Source organism: Lycium ferocissimum, chromosome 3, assembly GCF_029784015.1.
Source record: "Lycium ferocissimum isolate CSIRO_LF1 chromosome 3, AGI_CSIRO_Lferr_CH_V1, whole genome shotgun sequence".
Lineage (NCBI taxonomy): Eukaryota > Viridiplantae > Streptophyta > Magnoliopsida > Solanales > Solanaceae > Lycium > Lycium ferocissimum.
In genome coordinates, this window is record NC_081344.1 from 27,044,071 (window position 1) to 27,064,218 (window position 20,148).

General features: G+C 36.0%; 1 protein-coding gene and 1 long non-coding RNA gene across 2 annotated transcripts; both read left to right on the forward strand.

The window, feature by feature from the left end:
• Positions 1-1,052: 1,052 nt before the first annotated feature.
• On the forward strand, positions 1,053-8,304 carry LOC132050127 (ras-related protein RHN1). The gene is made up of 7 exons (XM_059441189.1): positions 1,053-1,212; positions 1,327-1,404; positions 2,355-2,522; positions 3,906-3,954; positions 4,191-4,264; positions 4,900-4,993; positions 7,847-8,304. Exons 1-7 carry the CDS (start codon positions 1,174-1,176, stop codon positions 7,945-7,947), a joined length of 603 nt encoding a protein of 200 aa, XP_059297172.1. The 5' UTR covers positions 1,053-1,173; the 3' UTR covers positions 7,948-8,304.
• Positions 8,305-8,807: 503 nt separating this feature from the next.
• LOC132051078 (uncharacterized) lies at positions 8,808-9,743 on the forward strand. Its single transcript, XR_009413570.1, has 2 exons — positions 8,808-9,326; positions 9,427-9,743. It is a non-coding gene; the product is annotated as an uncharacterized LOC132051078 (long non-coding RNA).
• The last annotated feature ends 10,405 nt before the right edge of the window (positions 9,744-20,148 follow it).

Consider the following 20,148-nt stretch of genomic DNA (forward strand, 5'->3'; position numbering starts at 1 on the left):
ATTTGTGATCTTTAACTTTTTCCCTTCAGATAGAATTTATAAAATTCTACCTTAACGTAAAATTCTGCCTTAACGCTTAAATTTTGCCTTGCATGGGCAGATTTATAAAATTCTATCTTTTAATTTTTATCTCTTTTACTGAATTAGAATTCGAACTCATAACTTTAAGTTTTAGGTGAATGATAAAACTTAAAGATCACCAATTTGAAGAGCAAAAAGTAAAGACCCCCCAAATGAAGTACAATCAGCGCCAAAAAAAAAAAAAAAAAAAAAAAAAAAAATGTCGGTGGGGTTTCGGACAAGAAAAGTCCAAAGAAAAGAAATCCTTTCCTCTTTAGCTTTTCAGGCCTTCCGGCATACGTCAGGCCTTCCGCGCAAATGATTTTGCTTAGTTTAAAAAGTTAACAAAGATCTTTGAATATAATGACCAAAAACTAAATAATATGGAATGTACCAAAATGCGATTTAAACATGTCAGGTGGAAAATTAAAATTAAAGAATTATTAAAAAAGAAAAGAGATATTTTTTAAATTGATTGAAAAGAACAGTAAAACAAATAAATTAAAATGAAGTATAAAATTTCACAAACAGATATTAATTTAGAGCGTAATGTATCTACAGTTGTCATATCAGGCTAAATAATTGTATAGGCGAATAAGCAAAAGAGCCGTATAAGATGGATCTCAACTGTATCAAGTGGTATCAGCTGAAATTATGTATCAGCAAATATTGTATTTGTGCTGATAGCTGTATTTCATAAATAGTACTTTCTCCGTTCACTTTTACTGGTCCACACTATTTTAAAAATAGATTTTTACTTTTACTTATCCATTTTCGCATATCAAGAGAAAAATAATTTTTTTTCCTGCTTTACCTTTAGCATTAATTACTCATTCGAAATCCAATACAATTATACATCAATTAATATGAATATTATGGTAAAATATGCGCTTAATTTATTATTTCTTACAAAAACGTATAAAGCTTCACGATTTACAAGAAAAATGAATCTGAGAGTAGTAAATATAATAGCTACATTTCAACTATAGCTACGTACATTTGAGACGTTACACGTAACATATTTATTTATCCTTGTCAACATTCCACTTCCTCCAAAGTGTCTTCAATATTAGCTACCGTTCAAATACGCTCTGTGAATTGGGACTATTGATCATGGCGTCAAGCGGTCACAATAATCTCAACGCAAAACTCGTAAGTATCATTCATGCAATTGCCTCAATTCCTGTTTATAGCTACTATTTTAAAATCCTTAATTGCTTCTTTAAAGTGTTTATTGATTTATCCTTAATTGATTGCTTGCTTCAGGTGTTGTTAGGGGACATGGGAGCTGGTAAATCAAGCTTGGTTATACGATTCGTCAAGGGTCAATTCCTTGAATTCCAAGTACTTTTTCTTTCTTTCTATTTTCACTTTTTACCATTGTTTTCCCCAATTCTCAACTTCATCTAATTTTTAATTTATTTGTCTTACTTTCCTTTTTATTCTCTTTCCTTTTTGATAACTATTTGGTTTCAACTTTCCACTTGGCATGTTTAAGACCACAATTTTAAAGGACATTTTGATGCATTCAACATGACAAATAAATTGAAACGGAGGGTGTAATTTTTACTCTATCCGTTTCAATTTGTTTGTTTTACTTTTCTGGCATGTTCAAGACCACAATATTAAAGGACATTTTGGCATATTTTACATATCTTTAATTTTAAGACCACAAAATTTAAAAGTTTTTCTTACTTTCTTAAACTTTATGTCCAGTCAAAACTAGAGAAACAAAGAGGGAGTAATTTTTTACTCCATCCGTTTCAATTTATTTGTCTTACTTTCCTTTAATCCGTTCCGTTTAAAACAGAATGCCTCTTTCTTTTTTTTTCTTTTTTTTTTTTTGACATGGAACCTTCGCCGCTACTTTCTTCGAGTGAGCAGATGAGGGACACCCAGCTCCTATGCACAGCCGCAAAACCACAAGAGAGTATCCCACATTAGGCAAGCCTCGTGTGACGAGCTCAACCTAGAAGGCAAATCCCTGCTGTCGTAGGCAAGGGATTTTGAACCTGGGACTTTCATTATGAAAGCCCCGTGCTCAACCAACTGGTTAATTCCAATTTTTCCAACTCTTTAATTCTAACTTTTCACATGACAAGTTTAAGAACACAAGATTAAAGGACATTTTGATACATTCTGCTTATCTTTAATTTAAGACCACAAGATTCAAAAAGTTTTTTTTACTTTCTCAAATCCCATGCCAAGTCAAAACCAGATAAAGAAATTGAAACGGAACAGAGGGAGTAATTTATTTGGTGGTGAGTGATTATCACATGATGTTGATGATCCAGGAATCGACAATCGGAGCGGCTTTCTTTTCGTCTACTGTGTCAGTTAACAATGATACGGTGAAGTTTGAGATCTGGGATACTGCTGGTCAGGAGAGGTACCATAGCTTAGCACCTATGTACTACAGAGGTGCTGCAGCTGCTATTATCGTCTATGACATCACCAGCACTGTAAGATTCTTTTGATCAACAACTAAGTTTCAATCCGAACTAGCTAGTGAGAGTGGTATATATGAACTCTTTATATTCATTCGCAACTTGTTCCACAAGGATACCAAAGAGGGTCATTTGCACTTTTGCCCCTATTTTCTGCTACGCTTAAAATTTTGCCCCTCAAGACAAACAACTTATTCGTGGCACAAGTTTATATTTTCGCATCATGATATCCCATAAGTTGTGTCCCGCGCCCTTAAAGAACTTATGCCCATTTGAAGGGCATAACTTGTGAGATATTATGATGCAAAAATATAAACTTATGCGCCGCAAAAAAGTTATTTGTCATGAGGGGCAAAAATTAAAGACCAGCACAAAATAGGGGCATAAGTGTCAATGGCCATTAAGGGTTTATAGTCGGAATGAACTCGCACATCTAATAGCTTAGTCTTCTGGACTGGGCCTTCCTATATTCAGTCTATAAAAGAATAACAATCAAATGAGTCTTATGAAAGCAATAGTTGGCTTTTTGCTAGTCTCTCAGTACATTTGTATTGCAATTGGAAATGGATAATAGATTAATAGGGAATATATGCAGCTTTATTTTATGCATTGTCAAAGTTGCAAGGCATGTTTATGCTTGTTCTTTGTTTACTTGTGCTCATTTTGCATTTATGGGACATTTTTGGGCCCTGGAGTGCAGCTGGTCAAGAGTGGATGAGAGTAGTAGTTGATTTGTCATTCATGTTGAATTTGGACTACTGGCAGAATATTTGTTCATGTTTTTGCTTTCCCTTTATCGAATTTGCTTTTGTAAAATTAACATTACATCAGGGTTGGAGCTAGAAATTTTAATTTAAGGGGGACAACTAGAAAATTTTAAAGAATTTATGTTAGTGTTTTCCCTAGAAATGTCATTTCACTAAAGTTTTAAAAACGTTATTGAAAACTTTAGGGGGCTAAAAGTACCCTTCCCCGGATTTGGCGCTTGTGAGTCAAGGTTGACGATTTCAATGTGTGGGTAATACCTTTGGTATCCTTTATGTACTCCTAGATCCATGAAGGACATGGTCCGATGTATCCTGCGATATATTGGTGGTGGGTATATAATGCAGCTAAGCGAAGAGCGGAAAGAAGGAATCACAAAATATATGCATTCTTTCTAACTTGCTAGTCTGATAATATCTTAATCTAAGGAAAGAAGATTAAAAAGATAATTTTCCAAAAGTTCATTTGTTTGGGTGTTATGGCCAATACCGGCTATGGGTGCCATCACCCATGTCTATGTAACTCGCTGTTATGCGTCTCTGCATGTGTAACTGTGTATGCCTATGTCTGTACATGTCAATTTAGATACCACATTCATTCTTGGTGTAATCTTGTTTTTCCTTCTTAATATAGGATTCGTTTGCACGGGCAAAGAAATGGGTGCAAGAATTGCAGAAGCAAGGTGCTTATCTGTTAACTTATCTACTTTATTCAAATAAAAATTTAGAATGTTCTTCTTTCATCAGTTTATTGGATAAAATCCAGAGGTCTACCAACACACATTTATGTTTTTGCTTTCTGTTGTATTGTACTTTATTACTTTAATTCCTTCGGGACTCATATAAGGTATTGATTGTATAACTTCATCTTCATAGAGTTTTTTGGTGAAGTGATGTAGTTTTTCTGACAATTGGGTAGGTAATCCCAACTTGGTCGTGGCTCTTGCTGGCAACAAGGCTGATCTAGAAGATAAGAGGAAGGTGACTGCAGAAGTAAGTTCGTTTTTATTGTTGTGGGTACATGTATATTGCCTTTCATCATCTTATTTGAGGTTCCTTTGATTGGGCTTTTCCATCCATCTATTTTGAAATACAATTTTTGTAATGCACCCTTCAACATATTGTGTCTGGTGTCAGCTCTATTGTATAGTTCTCAGTGTAAGTCAGGGTAACACGTGTTCTATCTGTAAACTGTTTACGAATTCGTAAGGAGTAGTTGTTGAATTTCTCATTTTGTTTGTCTAATTTTTAGGACAGTTATCAAATCTGTATTGTATAATGATCTGAGATACAGTAACATGTTACTTGCCTCTAGATAACCAGTTAATGATGTTAAATGGAAATACTCCTCATTGTGGGATTAAACTTCCACAATTTTTCACAAACTGGTATCCAGAGCTGAAGGACAAGTATGCTGTGTATCTTTTTTTAAAAATGCTATTCCATAATTGAGTATCTTGAAGATAGTCCGTAAGAACTTATAGGCTGTAAGGCATTTGTTATTACTAACTTATCTACAGATTTAATCATATTCTCCGATAACCAGTATTTCTGCAGTTCAGTTTCTTGGTTGTTCTGGGGCATCAATTTTCCTGATATTTAGGAGTATTTTAATATGGCTTTCACAGGAAGCACGCTTGTACGCAGAGGAAAACGGTCTATTTTTCATGGAGACCTCTGCCAAAACTGCTGTTAATGTCAATGATGTATTCTACGAAATTGGTATGTTCCATTATTTTGTTGTTTTATGTGTTCTGCTTTATAGCCTCTTTGTTTCACATCTTTTCTTTTGGAAGGCATATGCCACAGTAGGTGATATAATCTTTTACCAACGCTTTTGAGTGTCTGTAATTGAAGTGTACATGGATAGTCTTGTCTTATAGGTTTCCCTTGTTGCTATTGTTGTGCTATGTGATATTCAGTCTTTCTGGGCATGGTTTTCAAGATATTTCTGGAACACCCTTTTAAGATAAAAGAAAAAAACATAACATTGACTTATATATAAGAAGTTGATAAGAAGCAAGGGCAGTGTTCTAACCTTTCTTTATTTTCTTTGGTAAAAAGGCTTTGGGATGTTTTTGTTACAACAATTACATTTTCGCACATGAGACATATGTTTTTATGTAACAGTTGGAAATTGTTACGAGGACAAAATGGTTCCAAAGAAAGATGAAAACTACATTGTACTCCTGAATATTTAGGGACTTCTGGTGCTTTTGCTTTTTAAACCCTCAGCTTGCTGTATGGTAACCCTTTGTAGTCCAGCCATATTATAGTTCTGTTCTGACTTCTGTCTAATCACATATGGATTCCGATTGATCCTGGAGTGACTGAGAAGCTTGTCCTGGAATCTAGAAAGTGACAACTTGAACAGAAATTTTAACATTCCTACCAGGCATCCTGCTTTGATGCTGATGTTAACTGCAGTATGTAAATTCTCTAACCTGGGCGAGCCTTCGCTTTTTGGATCGTCTTCTGCCCAATGCGGTACCCCCGTTTTCCGGTTCCCATTGGGTTAGATTTCATATTATGTGAATCGCAAGATTATGCACATTCGTATGCAGTGGCGGACTCAGGATTCAATGGTCCTCGGTGCTCACCTTAAAATCAACAAAAATTAAATGGCTTTGAATGGGATTCGAACTCTGCTCCTTCATGGCTTAGCCTAAAACCTACCACCTGTTAACCAAAGCACCAAGGTCTTTTATTACTTCTAGGGTGCTATTTAATATTTTATACCAAAATTTCAGTTTTTTCTATATGTCTACATAGAGTATTCGCCGCGGTTAATGGGTGCTCGAGCACCAAAAAGTAATACATGGGTCCGCCAATCGTATGTGTCAATTACAAACTTATGCTCTTGTCACACGAAGAAAACTATATGGTTTTTGCAAAATTGGATCCTTGCAAACTTGATGCATGCTGCATGGTTATTGGTTCGTATGCTAGGTGCTATGCCGGGGTAGAGTTATAAAAATTACCTCCCTTCAACTATGGAAATTTTGAAGTCAACTTAATGAAGCAATCTATGATTTTTAGTTTCTATGTATCAGCATAAGTAATCAACAGGAGAATTTAAGTTTTTTTAATCAGCTTAACCTAATTTTTAAGAAATACTAAAGATGATGTCACCTTACATGAGAGATAATAGACTGGTAGTTGGAATACTGATTATTACCGAATTCGCCAGAGTGAATTAATAGTTGTTAGAACTCTTAATTTTAACATACAAGTAAAATTTGTTATAGTATTATTAAATACTTTTAACAGGATCTTCATTCCAAAGTACCCAACTATATTCATTTTGTCGTTCAGTAATTCCAGAAATTTGGATGTGAGAATAAAACAAGTACTGGGCAATCTTAATTTATGTCCACTTTTTAAGTAGTATAAAAAACATCTATATCATCTAGTATTAAATTTGATAGATTAGCTACTAGTATAGAAATACTTGTTAACATTTTGACTAATTAATCGTTTAAATAACTATTTCAGTAGTTATCAGGTTTTCTGGGGTAGAAATGCTAATAACGACATGTAATATGGAGTTGATGTCAAGAAATTTGTCTAAGAGATATTGTTAGTTTATACTCCCTCCGTTTCAATTTATGTGAACCTATTTCCTTATAGTCCGTGCCCAAAAAGAATGACCTCTTTCTATATTTGGAAACAATTTACCTTTATGCAATGATTTATAGCCACACAAAATATATGTGACTCATTTAACACCACAAATTTAATAATCTTCTCTTCTTTCTTCAACTCCGTGCCCAGTCAAATGGGTTCACATAAATTGGAACGGAGGGAATATAAAATTAACAATTTGATCACTGTCTATATTGTTGAATTCTTGCTGCCTTGAAAATGGAAATTCCGTAATTGAATATAGAGCTTTACGGCCTTATGATTTGGTTCCTTTTATTTAACATAAGTTGTCTGGTTTTGGAAGAGATGAATTTTTTTTTGTTGAGTTGGGGGGTGGGGTAGCTTGGAGTAAGGATGTTATACATGGTGATACGAGCAAGGGGGTTTGCAGTTTATCATTTGGGGAAGCAGAGATGTTGATATGGAAGTGAAGTGTGCAGCCTGGTGATGACTGGAGGTTGAGGAGGTATAACCAGCAATAACCTGCCATAAGGAGATGATACACCGGTGCTGCGGGAGGGATTATGACCTCCAGTAACGTTGGCATTGAGAGGGGTGTAGAGTGGAGCAGATTGGGCTGGTCTATTGAGAAAGTCGGTGAGTATTGACAAAGTTATGTATCCTGTCGAATAAAAGGACTACTGCAGGAAGCTTTGTGTCTTCCAGGACAGGACTATAGGTCTCCAGCTTACTGTAGTCTGAGGGGTTAGTCGTCAGGTTTCAAAGTAAATCTAGGTTAAGTGGCACAGTTGAGAGAAATTATTCTTCTGTGTACATTAATGCTATAGATGGATAGCCAAAATTGATGTTTCAGTTTACTTATTTTTAGACTTGCACTTTAGGAGATGTTTCACCTCTTTGTTGTGTCTCAGAGCAGTTGACGTCTCTTTTATTACCTGCTGCCCTAATTTATTGATCTGAATTCTGCAGCTAAACGCTTGCCTAGAGCTCAACCTGCTCAAAGTCCGGTAGGAATGGTACTTACTGACAGGCCAGCAGAAGGATCACGAGCTGCCTCATGCTGCACTTAAGTATTATCATCTCTATCGCTCCATTAATCTCGTGAACTTCACCATGTTTTCGAGACATTACTTGCTCTTCATGTTGTGCTGGTACGGGACTCGAAGACAGGAAATGGAAGTCACGTTGTTTATTGGGAGATACACAGTAGAATATGTATGTATACTGTATGTAAAAGCGCCATATCTGAGGTCATTGCCTCTTTTGTTCGTTTATGCTGTAAATAGTTGGAAGTTACTTGGACTTCCTACCCCCAACCAACTTATCCTTGATAATTGGACGCTGTTACTCCCCGAAACTTGGTATAGCTGAATAAGTGTTGGAGCATCAGAATTCAAATGTTTATTATGAATATCAGTTTAAGGTTACGATGGTTGAAACCGAAATGAATCGCCTAATAAGAGCCTTGTCAAGAAAAAAAAAAAAAGGACAAACAATGGTAGTTTAGGATAATTTTTTAACTTAATTGTAAGAAAATTCTTGTTTAACAACTCAGCCGTATATTTTAGAGATTAAAAGAAAAGGCAAACAAGTGGAGAAGTAATTTTGAGTATTTACTTTAATTCATTGGACCTACACAAAATTTGGATGGTGTTGGATTGTAATTTCTTCAATCAAGATAACGATTTGGTAAGTGAAAATAGGCAACGTAGAAATGCAAGTAAGAGTCATCAATAGGCCTTGTGGTTTGACATTTTTCTGAACCCCGCAAATAACGGGAATTTAGTGCACCGGTTGTCCTCAGTATGATTGAATTCATTAATGCGTTGACTAAACTAATCTTGTCGTAATTAAATTTTGTATAACTAATTCCTACATATATAAGCCCTGCGTTCCTAATACCTGTGAGTAACTTTAATGAGCTACCAAACTTCCCCTTGTACTGTAGACGTTTAGACCCATAACATAACTTCCCTTTAGGCCATTAAAGGAAAGAGAATTGAAGAAATTGCACGTTCACCCTTCAAATGGGCTGATCTTTAATTTTTGCCTTCAAATGTGGTGGTCTTTACTTTTGCCCTTTAGCAATCGAAAGGAGGGCACAACTTGTGTAATATTATGCATGCGAAATTATACGCTTACATCCTGTGAAAAAATTATTTGTTATGACTTATGAGGGTCAAAATTAAAGACCGACACTAAATAAGGGTGCCGATGGCTGGACCAAGTAATCTAACGATATAAAGCCCGTAGCTTAAAAACAACAAAACTCTTTGTTTCATTTCCCTTGAAGAAGGTCAACAGAATTTCCATAAATTGTTAAAAAAAAAAAAAAAAAAAAGAAGAAGAAGAAGGAAATTGTTAAAGCTTGTGGAAGGACAGGAGGAAGAGGGATGAAGATATTTGGGAAGCACATATTTCCAAGACAGATTGTACTTTTCGCTTCTGGGTATGCATTTCTTACTCTTTCTATATATGCATGTTGAATGTTGATCTCATTATTCACTTGTTAGTATTTCTGTTTGTTTTTGTGTCAATTATGAAAATAGGGTGTTGTTCTTGGGTTCAACAACATATGATGTACACAGATCCATAAAGAACAACGAAACACCACCTTCTGAGGAGCAAATCCAAGCACTGGAAGATTACTTGAATTCTGTTCGTCGCCCTTCTTAGGCTGCTCTATGTTACCGGTCCATAATAGGCCACGTATCTTAGTTTAAGTCTCTTTCAATTAAGTTTGCAAATATATCTAGTACTTATCTACTAATACATGTACCTAATAATCATGACACTATATGTTGTAATTTAACTTTGTGTTTTGATTTTCCTTATGGTATGAGCGTTGCTTAATTTTACAAACAAATGGTGTCAGCGTAATTTATATTTTACTGTTTATAGGAACAGAAAACAGCTTCAGAGTAATTATATTTTTAAGTTGATAATTGGGATGAAGTTGAGTCAGTTGTTCAAGTACGAATTTATTCACCGGGAAAAGATGAGATTTTGCAGGATAGACTAAAATTATATGAAAGTTGACTCGAAAATTTTACGGTCTATTAGAATTCATATAGATTTAGGGTGTGTTTGGTTTGACGAAAAATATTTTTCTATTTTCTCTTCTTTGGTTGCACTAAAGATCTTGAAACAGATCAAAAATGTATTTCCTCAACCCACCCCCCACGCCTACAACCCCCCCCCCCTGCCCTGCACACACCCCATCCACCAACGCTAAATCATCCACCCCACCCCATCCCCAACCCCACCACCCCGCCACCCCTACCTTCCACCACCCTCCCTCTATTGAATTTTTTTTTTTCATATATTTTATTTTACTTTTATTCTTAACCCCCCGCCCCCCCCCCCCCCAAAACCACTCTACCACCCCCACACCACACACCCCTCCCCTCCATTTTTAATTTTTTTTAATTTCTTTTGGTATTTTAACCCCCCGGGAAGGCCTACCCCTTCTCCCAAACTTTATTCCCCACCACCAAAAGTTGCACTATGATGAATTAAAAAATTTCATAGTGGTTTTGCTTTGAATATATGCAAATACTCTTAAAAATGGCATGTTTTAGACCAAACACAAGAAAATGAGTAGAAAAACCACTTACTTTCCGAAAAAATATTTTCTTTGAAAAACATTTTCCGTCATACCAAAAATAAGGCGCAATGACAATGATATTAGTTAAAATCAAATTTTAATCGTATTAAAACGATTACTTGAAGTCTAATGTTAGCTAGATCGAAGTTTTTAAGCTTGTAAGCTTGTTTGGTGTGTGGAATGGGAATTGGGATAGATAAGAATATCCATATAGGTTGGGATTAGCTATCCCACCTTCTATATGAGATAATTCTATCATATTAGCATATCTCATATATAGGATTGTTACCCCATCTCACCAAACAAATGCAGACAAAAATAATTCCGTAATCCGATTGCTATCCCATCCCACATACTAAACAACCCCTATAGACTTATAGATTTATAGTTATGATACATCTATAAGTCTACAATAATCACACATCAATCACAAATTAAGTTGGGGTATTGTAATACGTAATTTATATGGCAATTAAAAAAAGTTAGTGGCCTGAATAGTCACTCAACTTATGTTAATCGGTCATAATAGTCATCAACTTTGTTGTCTTTCAAAAGTCACTCAATTTTATCTAGTTAGCTTCCATGGTCATTTTATCAAAAAATACAATTTTTGTTTCTTATTTAATGTCGTGACAGCTATAAATTTTGTAGGAAAAAATATTTTAAAATTCAAATTAATGTTTAGATTTATTTAGGACCAACCCACCCTAAAACTGATCGAATTCTTGACGCGACCTGCTTAATGGGTTGATTATATAATAGTTGTCTTTGAACTTTAATACTCCCTCTGGTCCAAAATAATTGAAGATTTAGCCTCTAAGTTGGTCCAAAATAATTGAGCTTTACTCTATCAAGAAGGTATTTTATTCATAGGGATCTAGTAGCTCCGTTGGTTGGCTACCTAAACTTTCACCTTATTGGTGAGGGTTCGAATCCCCACGTTGTAATCCCTTCCCCATTTCCCCTTCATCTACCCCCTATGTAATAAAAACAATTAAAAAAAGAAAAAAAGAAGAAGAAGGTATTTTATTCTTTTCCAAATTTACCCTTGACCCATTATTAATTTAATGAACAAATTTAAAGCTTGTTATAGTTTCAAAGTCCCTCTTAATTAAGGGTATTTTAGTCAATATACCTTTTTATTTTTAGGAGGAAGTGAATTCCTTAATCCATGTGCTCAAGTCTAAAACCTCAATTATTTTTAACCGGAGAGAGTAGCATTTAACTAAAAGAAACCCAGTGGTTTAGCCAGAAACTTTTCTAGACCATCTTTTCTCATTTAAACTTAGTAATAATTGTCCTAAAAAACTACAAACATCTTAATTATATGGAAAGATAACATATAAATGGAGTAAATATTCAATGAAGAGAGAATGTATCCTCAAACATAAATAGGGTAAAATAGTTAAAAGCCCCTCCTATAAATACTCCTTCCGTCCATTTTTACTTGTCACGTATTGACTTGACACGTTTATTAAGGAGTAAAAAATATAATGATAATTTTACTATATCACCCTTAATTATTGCTAAGTAATTTAATGATTGAAATCAATAAAACATACTTTAAAAGTTATGCCGCCACTAAGAATTTCTTGAACTTGTCAGCCCAATAATTAATAATAAGGGTAAAATAGGTATGAAATGATTAATTACCTCTTGATTTTTCAAACTGAACAAAAAAATGGATAAATTTTTACGGATAAGGGCCAAAATTACCCTTGAACTTTGGGAAATAGTTCATCCATACCCTTCGTTATACTTTAGGGCCAATTATACCCTTAGTGGTCGTTTGGTGCATGGCCAAAATTATCCCGGGATTATAATCCCGGGACTAATTTATCCCATATCTTGGGACTATTTTATACCATCTCCTAGATGGTATAAAATAGTCCCAGGATAAGTGGGATATGCTGGGATATCCCAGCTTATACCATGGGATGCATTTTATACTTTGTTTGGTACAAGGTATAAATTTATCCTAGGATAAATTTATACCTTCTACCAAACATGGTACAAAAAATTAGTGCTGCGATATCCCAGCTTATACCATGCACCAAACGACCCCTTACTGTTATACTATGTGATCAATTATACTCTTATGTCTAATAGCTGCCACGTGGCATCATCCCGATACCTTCAAAATTATTTTCCCCTCAAATAATTTTTACCCACTAAAATAACCCAACCCGACCCGATTTTTTTTCCACTAAATCGTATACTGGACCCAACCCATTACCCTTTGGGAAAAAAAATTCTGCCCAAGTTGGGTTATTTTAGCGGGTAAAAATTATTCGAGGGGAAAATAATTTTGAAGGGATCAATGATGCCACGGGCGCTTGTTAGACATAAGGGTATAATTGACCCCATAGTATAACGGTAAGGGTATAATTGGCCCTCAAGTATAACGAAGGGTATGGATGATATATTTCCCAAAGTTCAGGGGTAATTTTGGCCCTTTTCCATTATTTTTAATATATAGGACAAATCAAAATGGATGGAGAGAGTTGTTGACACCCAATTTTGTCCCTCCTTTATTCTAATTTATTTCTTCGGGCTTCCAAATTTATTGACGAGTTAAGTATTTTATTTTCACTACTATTTCTACTAATATTAATATCATTATTAATCATAATTTATCATGGTATATATTGTACTAGTTATTAAATTAGAAGCCCAAAAAAATGATTAAAATAAAGGAGGAAAGACCTGTTTTTCGACCAAATAAATAGCCCAAATAATTACATCACTCCCCTCAAACGGACATTGACAATTCAACTCCTCGGTACCCCAATACCCGGTCCATTATCCAATTACCCGACCCGGCCCAATCTTTATTTCCTAAAACTTAAATCCCAAATCCCTAATCTCTTCTCCTCTCAGCCGCACCTCTTTCCCTTCTCTCCTCTCTCTTCTTCATCGCCTTTCCCCCATTTCCTTTTCACGAAATCGCCAAAAATTGACCCAAAATGGAGCCGTTGTTTTTCCATTTTTGAGTAGCCTTCTAGACGCCTCTCTTGTCTTCTTCCTCCTCTTTCCACTTCAAGGAAAGGGTCGTACTCCCACAACAATGGCAGATCGAAAGCAGACCCAGTTTCGCGCAACGCTCCCTTTCCCCTTTCAACAAAGTGCCATGCCTCTTTCACCATCACGTAGTGCCGTGCCACCCATTTTAGTGCAAATACGCAGCCTCTCTCTCTTTCCCTTTCCATTTCAAGGACGGGTCCAAACTTTCTCGGTATGGCGATTTTTGCCTTACCATTTTCATACAAGTCTTCACTAACGTTCAGATTGGAACAAGTTGACTCCATCTCGAATCTTTTTCAATTTTCAAAACCCCGCCCAAATTTCGAATCCAAGAAACCCTAGTCATTTTGTTACCTATATAAATACCCACGTTTTGATTCAACTGGGGGGAGAGTTCCTTCAGCCGCCTTAAACCCTTCTAAATATTTTTTTACAACTAGATAAACAAAATATCGACTGTCTCTGCAAAAAATTGCGTTTGGCTTCTGGTTCGTCTCGACCTGAGGTTCGAATCGCTCGTCGTATTCGAGCGTAGATTCGCGACCTTCGACGCCCAATTCACTGCACACAAAAAAGGTAAACTTCGATACGCTTATTACTTATAGTCTTTAATTTCTGCTTAGTTAGGAATTTTAGCTTATTCTGCTATATCTTTTAGTGGTAGGTAATTCTTTGTCGTCATACTATTTGTTTGATGTTTGGGAGTTGTTAGGATAGGATGATAACTGCTAAAGTGAATTTGAAAGACATATCTTTTGTAGCTTGGATGTTTGGACCGAATTTTTCGTGATTCGAACCTATTTTAAAGTCGAATATACATAGGATATACAATAGGTTATCAAGATGGGAAGAAGATATACATTCGGTATACATCTGATATGCACACCGTGGTGTATATCTTAGGTATATTGTGTATGTGATCAAAATAGGTCGGTACTTTCCTTCTTTTGTTCTATTCGTTCCAAGTAGTGTATATCTTGTTATGAGTTTAATCTGCTTGGGTTTAGATATAATGAAATAATTATACAATATGTCTATGTTGGTTGTTGATCTTATTCAGTCTGAAATCCATATCATGTGTTTAGTTTTTATTAACAATCATGTATTAGGACTTCATCTCACCTAAGTAGAACTTAGTCGAAAGCATAAGCTTTTGCTTAGAGTTGAATGGAGATCTGTTTGGGTTTAGTTCTGCCTCTCCTTGCTTCCCTTTTATGTATTTGGCACCTAGAATTCCTTTAGCTCTCGTTACTGAATAAAATTTGCTCCTACTTGAAGTTGGTGTGCTAAATCCAAGCCTGGTTACGCCTTAATAACCTTTGAAGAGATCACCAATAGCTTGAAGTAATATATGACTTGTTGTCATGTATAACTGATTTGTAGTTTGCAACTGAATTCTAAGTCGATAATAGTTTTTATAGGCTTTAAATGTTTCTCTGCTCTGCTGCGTTAGCCCGTATTACTTGAGTAGTGAAATATCCAGCCACTTATCGGATCTAAAACTCCAAGAAGAATGTGCCAACTTGAGTATTAGCAATTACTCAATTATTCCAAACAGCAGTTGACCAAGATTTTGTTTAGCTAAATTACTCCTTGCATAAAATACCTACTGTCTCAGCTGTATCTAAAAGTGGATCTTTTTTCTCTTTCAAACAAACTGCAATCTGTTACCATCATGTTTTGTTTTCCTTTTCTTGGTTTAATTTAGTTCGCCCTCGCTATTTATAGTACTTGATCGCATGTTCCTTGTTTGGTTAGGATTGTCCCATTTAGTAAAAAATGCCTCTTGCTCGACTACTACTTAATGCGAACCTTAGTTTCTTGTCTCATATGAGATCAATTCTGTCATGCTTAGTTTATAGCTGCTTGAACTCTCTTTTTGGGTTTAGTTTGGTCCACCCTGTTTAATTATAGTGTTCATGTTATTCAATGGTCTAGTTTGCATCTTGTTTGCTGTGTGGTACAGCCATCTGTCGGCTTGTTTAGCTTGTTAGTACTGGATCTTTATGAATGTCAAATTTATTTCCAACCCTCATATAAGTTCATTACTGTTTGAATATGTTATTCAAGAATGCATGTTTGTTTGAGTAAAAGTCCAATCCTATATATTTGAAATAATCTGCTGTGTGTCTAAAAGTAGGCATTATATCTAGTTGTGATTGTTTGCCTTGTCTAACCTGTCTACACGATTTCATGGTTAAGCTAAACAGGGTTAAGATACTTTCATATCTACCTTTCCTCTCCTCCCCTTTGGATTTGAATACTAGAAGATTGATGTTTGAACTTGTCCAATCCCTTCCCTTTTCTGCTTATCTGAGTAAACTGTCCATATGTCTTTGGTAAATAACTTGAAAATATGAGTTATATAGGGTCTAGCACACGCTTAGCCTGCATTGCATCATAGCTGCTTATCATCCTTAGCCTTGCATTATGTTGATACCCACGTATATACGAGAAATACACAAGATATACGCAATCTACCAATCTGTTTCGAGTTTATGTTTTACGTGTTTAATCTTATTCATTGATTATATACTAATCCTCCTTTTCTTTGTTTTGTGCATGATCATTGCATACGAGTCCAAGGGATTCATTTTCCTCCGCATTCGGTGTTGGGCTAAAAGCCCAACGTATCCTCTCTCTGTCCAGCCACTATCCGCAGCAAAGAAATAAAAAATGAAATTCTGGGCCGAAGCCCAACAAAGAAACAACAAAGAAATCCGTAAAATGACCGGGCCAAGGCCTAACAATGTACTGGTCACGAGTTCTAAAATGGCCGAGCCCATTTAACTCATTTGCTCTTCTATTTCATTTATTTTGTGCATTTAATTTGTGTTGTATGACTAATGCTTTTGTTTGTTAATTGGGATGAACTTTAGCAAATTAGTGAGATTTAGTTTAATAATGGGTAGTTAACTTAAGGAAACTAATAATTAATACCACGAGTTTCATCTCTTCTATCTATGTTTGAACTATTTATAGTATTTACAATATGTATTTTCATTAGAATAATTAATAGCATGACTACATATTTTGGGCTAAAAGAATCATGATCCACTCTCACTATCTTAGAAATTTAGAAATATCGTTGATACGCAAATCTTCAAGTCTTTAATTAGTAGTGAATAAATTACTATAGTTTGGGAGTTAGTTCAAATGTCTTTCACTAAAATATTTATCTTACTAAGTAATTAGTTAAAGAAAGCCTATTTATAAAAAATTATTTTTTGCATTAGCCATCTATCTATCTTATCTAGTCATTTAATATATATTATATATATAACTGTTAAAATCAACTAGCACCTAGTTATTAAGTTGTTTCAAATATTTGTAAAACGTTGCACCACCTCACACTTTTTCAGCTTATTTATAATTAAACTCTTCTACACAAAAATTATAATTTTCTACAAGTCTTATTTTTAATAGCGTCATTATATTCCTATTTATAATTTTAGCAACATATACAAACTATTTTCCAAACATATAAAATGATACACTTAAGACACAAGTTGCTTATGGAAAAATTTTAAAGTGGGAATATTAAGAAAGGCCAGGGATAAAAAGGGAATGTCGCAAAATGACTCATGGAAATATGGAGAAAGGCTAGGGGCAAATTTGGAACTAAGGGAAATGACTTTCATGAAATATAAGAAATTCCCTAGAAATTTCAAGAAAGGGGCCACTTGGCCATGGACCCCACTCCCAAAACTTGGCCAAATGAATTCAAGCCAAGCATAGGGGTAATATGTCTAATTATTATTAGAGGGGACCAAATATATATATGGGGAAAGATGACTTATTCATCTTAATTCTCTAGAATTTTCAAGAGCTTGGAAAGAAAGAAAGAGGAGAAAAAAAAAAGAACATGGCCATTCGGCCTTGAAGAAAAAAAAAAAAAAGAGGGAGAGAGAGAGAGTTTCCAACTTGTTTCTTCTAGCCAAACAATCCCTTGAAGGTTTCTTAGTAAGGTGAGGTGATTTGTGGAACAAGAAGAACTCATATTCATACAAGTTGCCAACTTGAGTCAAGTGAAGAAGTGAGGAAAAAGGTAAGGTTTAATTCTTTTCTTATGTGTTATGGATGTTTGAGTATGTTGTGTGCATGGAAATGGATGAAATTCATGTGATGGAAGTGTGTGTGTGTGTGTGGCCGTGACCTACAAGGGAAATCCGTGTGTGTATGTGTTGTGTGTGTTATGTTGTGTTGTGTTGTGTGTTGGTTGTTGTAATGTATGGAAAATATGGAAATCCATGAAAAACATGCATATGGGTGTGTTGGCCGAATGGTAGGTAGTGGTAGGATGTGGTGAATTGATTTTATTGAGAATGGCAATTGTTGTTATGGTAGGTTCTATGATGCAAGAATAAGGATTTAATGATTTGGAGGAGTGAAAGTTGGGTTGTTGTGATTGAATTGGAAAGAAGGAAATATGTTGTTGTTGTTTCATAAAAATTAGAAGGTTATGAGTAAGTAGTATGTTGATGGAGTTGTTGGAATATCATGAATTCAATTGTATTGAATTATATTGAATTGAATTGAATTGAATAGTGTTGCTAGAATAATTGTTAGTGTTGTTGTTGGTTTGGCCGGGTTGAATTCCCGGATTGTTGTTGATTAAAATTTGCCGAGTTAGATTCTCGGGGATGGCGCATTTACAGGGGAAATGCTGCCGAAATTTCTGTAGACAAATGTTGATTCAAGATTTGGATTCTTAAAGCCTTACAAATTAACATTTGGTAATTGTGACCAAATTGTAGATTTTGGCGAATTTGAAGCTTAAGTTTGGAGGTGTGTGCGAAGCGGAAAAGGTATGTAAAGGCCACCTCTCCTTCTCTTGGCATGTCCTAGTTATTATAGGTCAAAATCCGACCCTCGGGAAAGGTCCTACTCCTCGGAAACGACACTTGAATTTATTCCCTTTTCATTCAGTAGAATTGAATCCATAATTTACGCTTTAAGGCAAAGTAATGTTCAAACGTCCATAACCTTTGTAAATGAAATCGGAATGCCTTGAAATCTTCGTGGATGACCCAATGGGACATGATGACCATGTTTTTTATGTCGTTACCCGAGTCTCGATGTATGTGCTCATTGGTTTCCATTACTCTTTCATAGAAACTTTATAATCTTATTTTATGTTTTCTCGTGGTGTTGCTATTCATTGATGGTCTCGCCTCATAATGATTGTTCCTTCAAGGTGAGACGAAGCGACCGTGGTTATTCCATAAGGTAATCGGGGGCTACCGACCTTACGTCACTCCGATAGATACATGACTTTCTTTGGGTTCTCATGGCGTCGCTTATATGATATGTATATGACATGTATATGATATGTATATGAAAATGGGGAAATGTGGGAAAGGGACACATGTTGCGCTATAGACGCATTGCCACCTGGTCAGCTGGCGTAATTCCATCCCGGACGCGGGATGCCCGGACGCGGGATGCCCGGACGCGGGACACATGTGGGCGAGCCGACGTATTTCGGCGCTATGACTTGTTCTATTTTCACATGTATATGACAAGAAATGTTTTGAAAAAAATAAATATAATAAGCAAGCATGACATCCTTTGAGAGGCACTTACGAGTACGAGTTATCCTCTTGTCTCGTTGTATAATCTACGGTCCCACACGTTGTTGCTCATATGTTACATGCTTCGTTGTATTATTTTTCATGGCTTACATACTCGGTACAACTTTGCTGCGACCCCCTTTCTTCGGGGGTCGCGTCTCATGCCACGCGGGTAGACGAGGTTGACGGGTTCGACTCTGGGGAGTTCATCCCCGGCCAGAAAGACATCGAGAGGCGCTCCCGTTGTTCCGAGCTTCGTTTTGGTACTACTTTTGTGTATACATATTTGGCCACAAAAAAGTCGACTACTTGTAATTACATGTATCTAGATTAGAGGCTCGTAGACAGATATGTACAGTCAGATGTTTCATAGCCTAGTTGTCCTTGTCGCCGTGTAATATGTTAGTACAGTTGGTTACTACTCGTTGTGTGTATGCTATTAACGATAATGTTAAGAAAAAAAGATGCTAGTGTTCATACGGCCCACTGAGTAATAAGAATAAGACGTATTATAAGGGGTGCTCGGTACGAGTATCGGGTACCCGTCGCGGCCCCTAGTTGGGTCGTGACACCAACCCAGTAACGGTCAGGTTCCAGCCCGAAGTAGATCAATACGGAGGAAATGGAGAAAGAGGCAAAAGCAAGGGCAGACGATATGTTGATAAAAGAGATCCACAGTCTCAAAGAAGCAATGAGAAACCTTCAAGTTGCTAGGGGAACTAAGAGTGTAGAATACGAGGATCTGTGCATTCAGCCTGATGTTGATTTACCTGTAGGCTACAAACCGCCGAAATTTGATACTTTCAATGGAACTGGCGATCCCCATACACACTTAAGGGCTTACTGCGACAAACTGGTTGGAGTAGGTAGAGACCAGAACATAAGGATGAAGCTATTCATCAGGAGCTTATCACAGTGAGGCCACCTTAATTGGTATACACAACGGACGTCCGTAAATGGCGTGGTTGGAATGACATGGCCCAAGACTTTATGGACCGATTCAGTTTCAACACTGACATCACACCAGACAGAGTCTATATGACTAAGCTAACCAAGAAGTCCACTGA

Excerpts from the sequence above, each read along its gene's own strand:
- LOC132050127 (XM_059441189.1), top strand. The coding sequence starts at position 1,174 with ATGGCGTCAAGCGGTCACAATAATCTCAACGCAAAACTC. Across the intron at positions 1,213-1,326 it reads ATAATCTCAACGCAAAACTC|GTGTTGTTAGGGGACATGGG; the intron begins GTAAGTATCATT and ends TGCTTGCTTCAG. Across the intron at positions 1,405-2,354 it reads GTCAATTCCTTGAATTCCAA|GAATCGACAATCGGAGCGGC; the intron begins GTACTTTTTCTT and ends TTGATGATCCAG.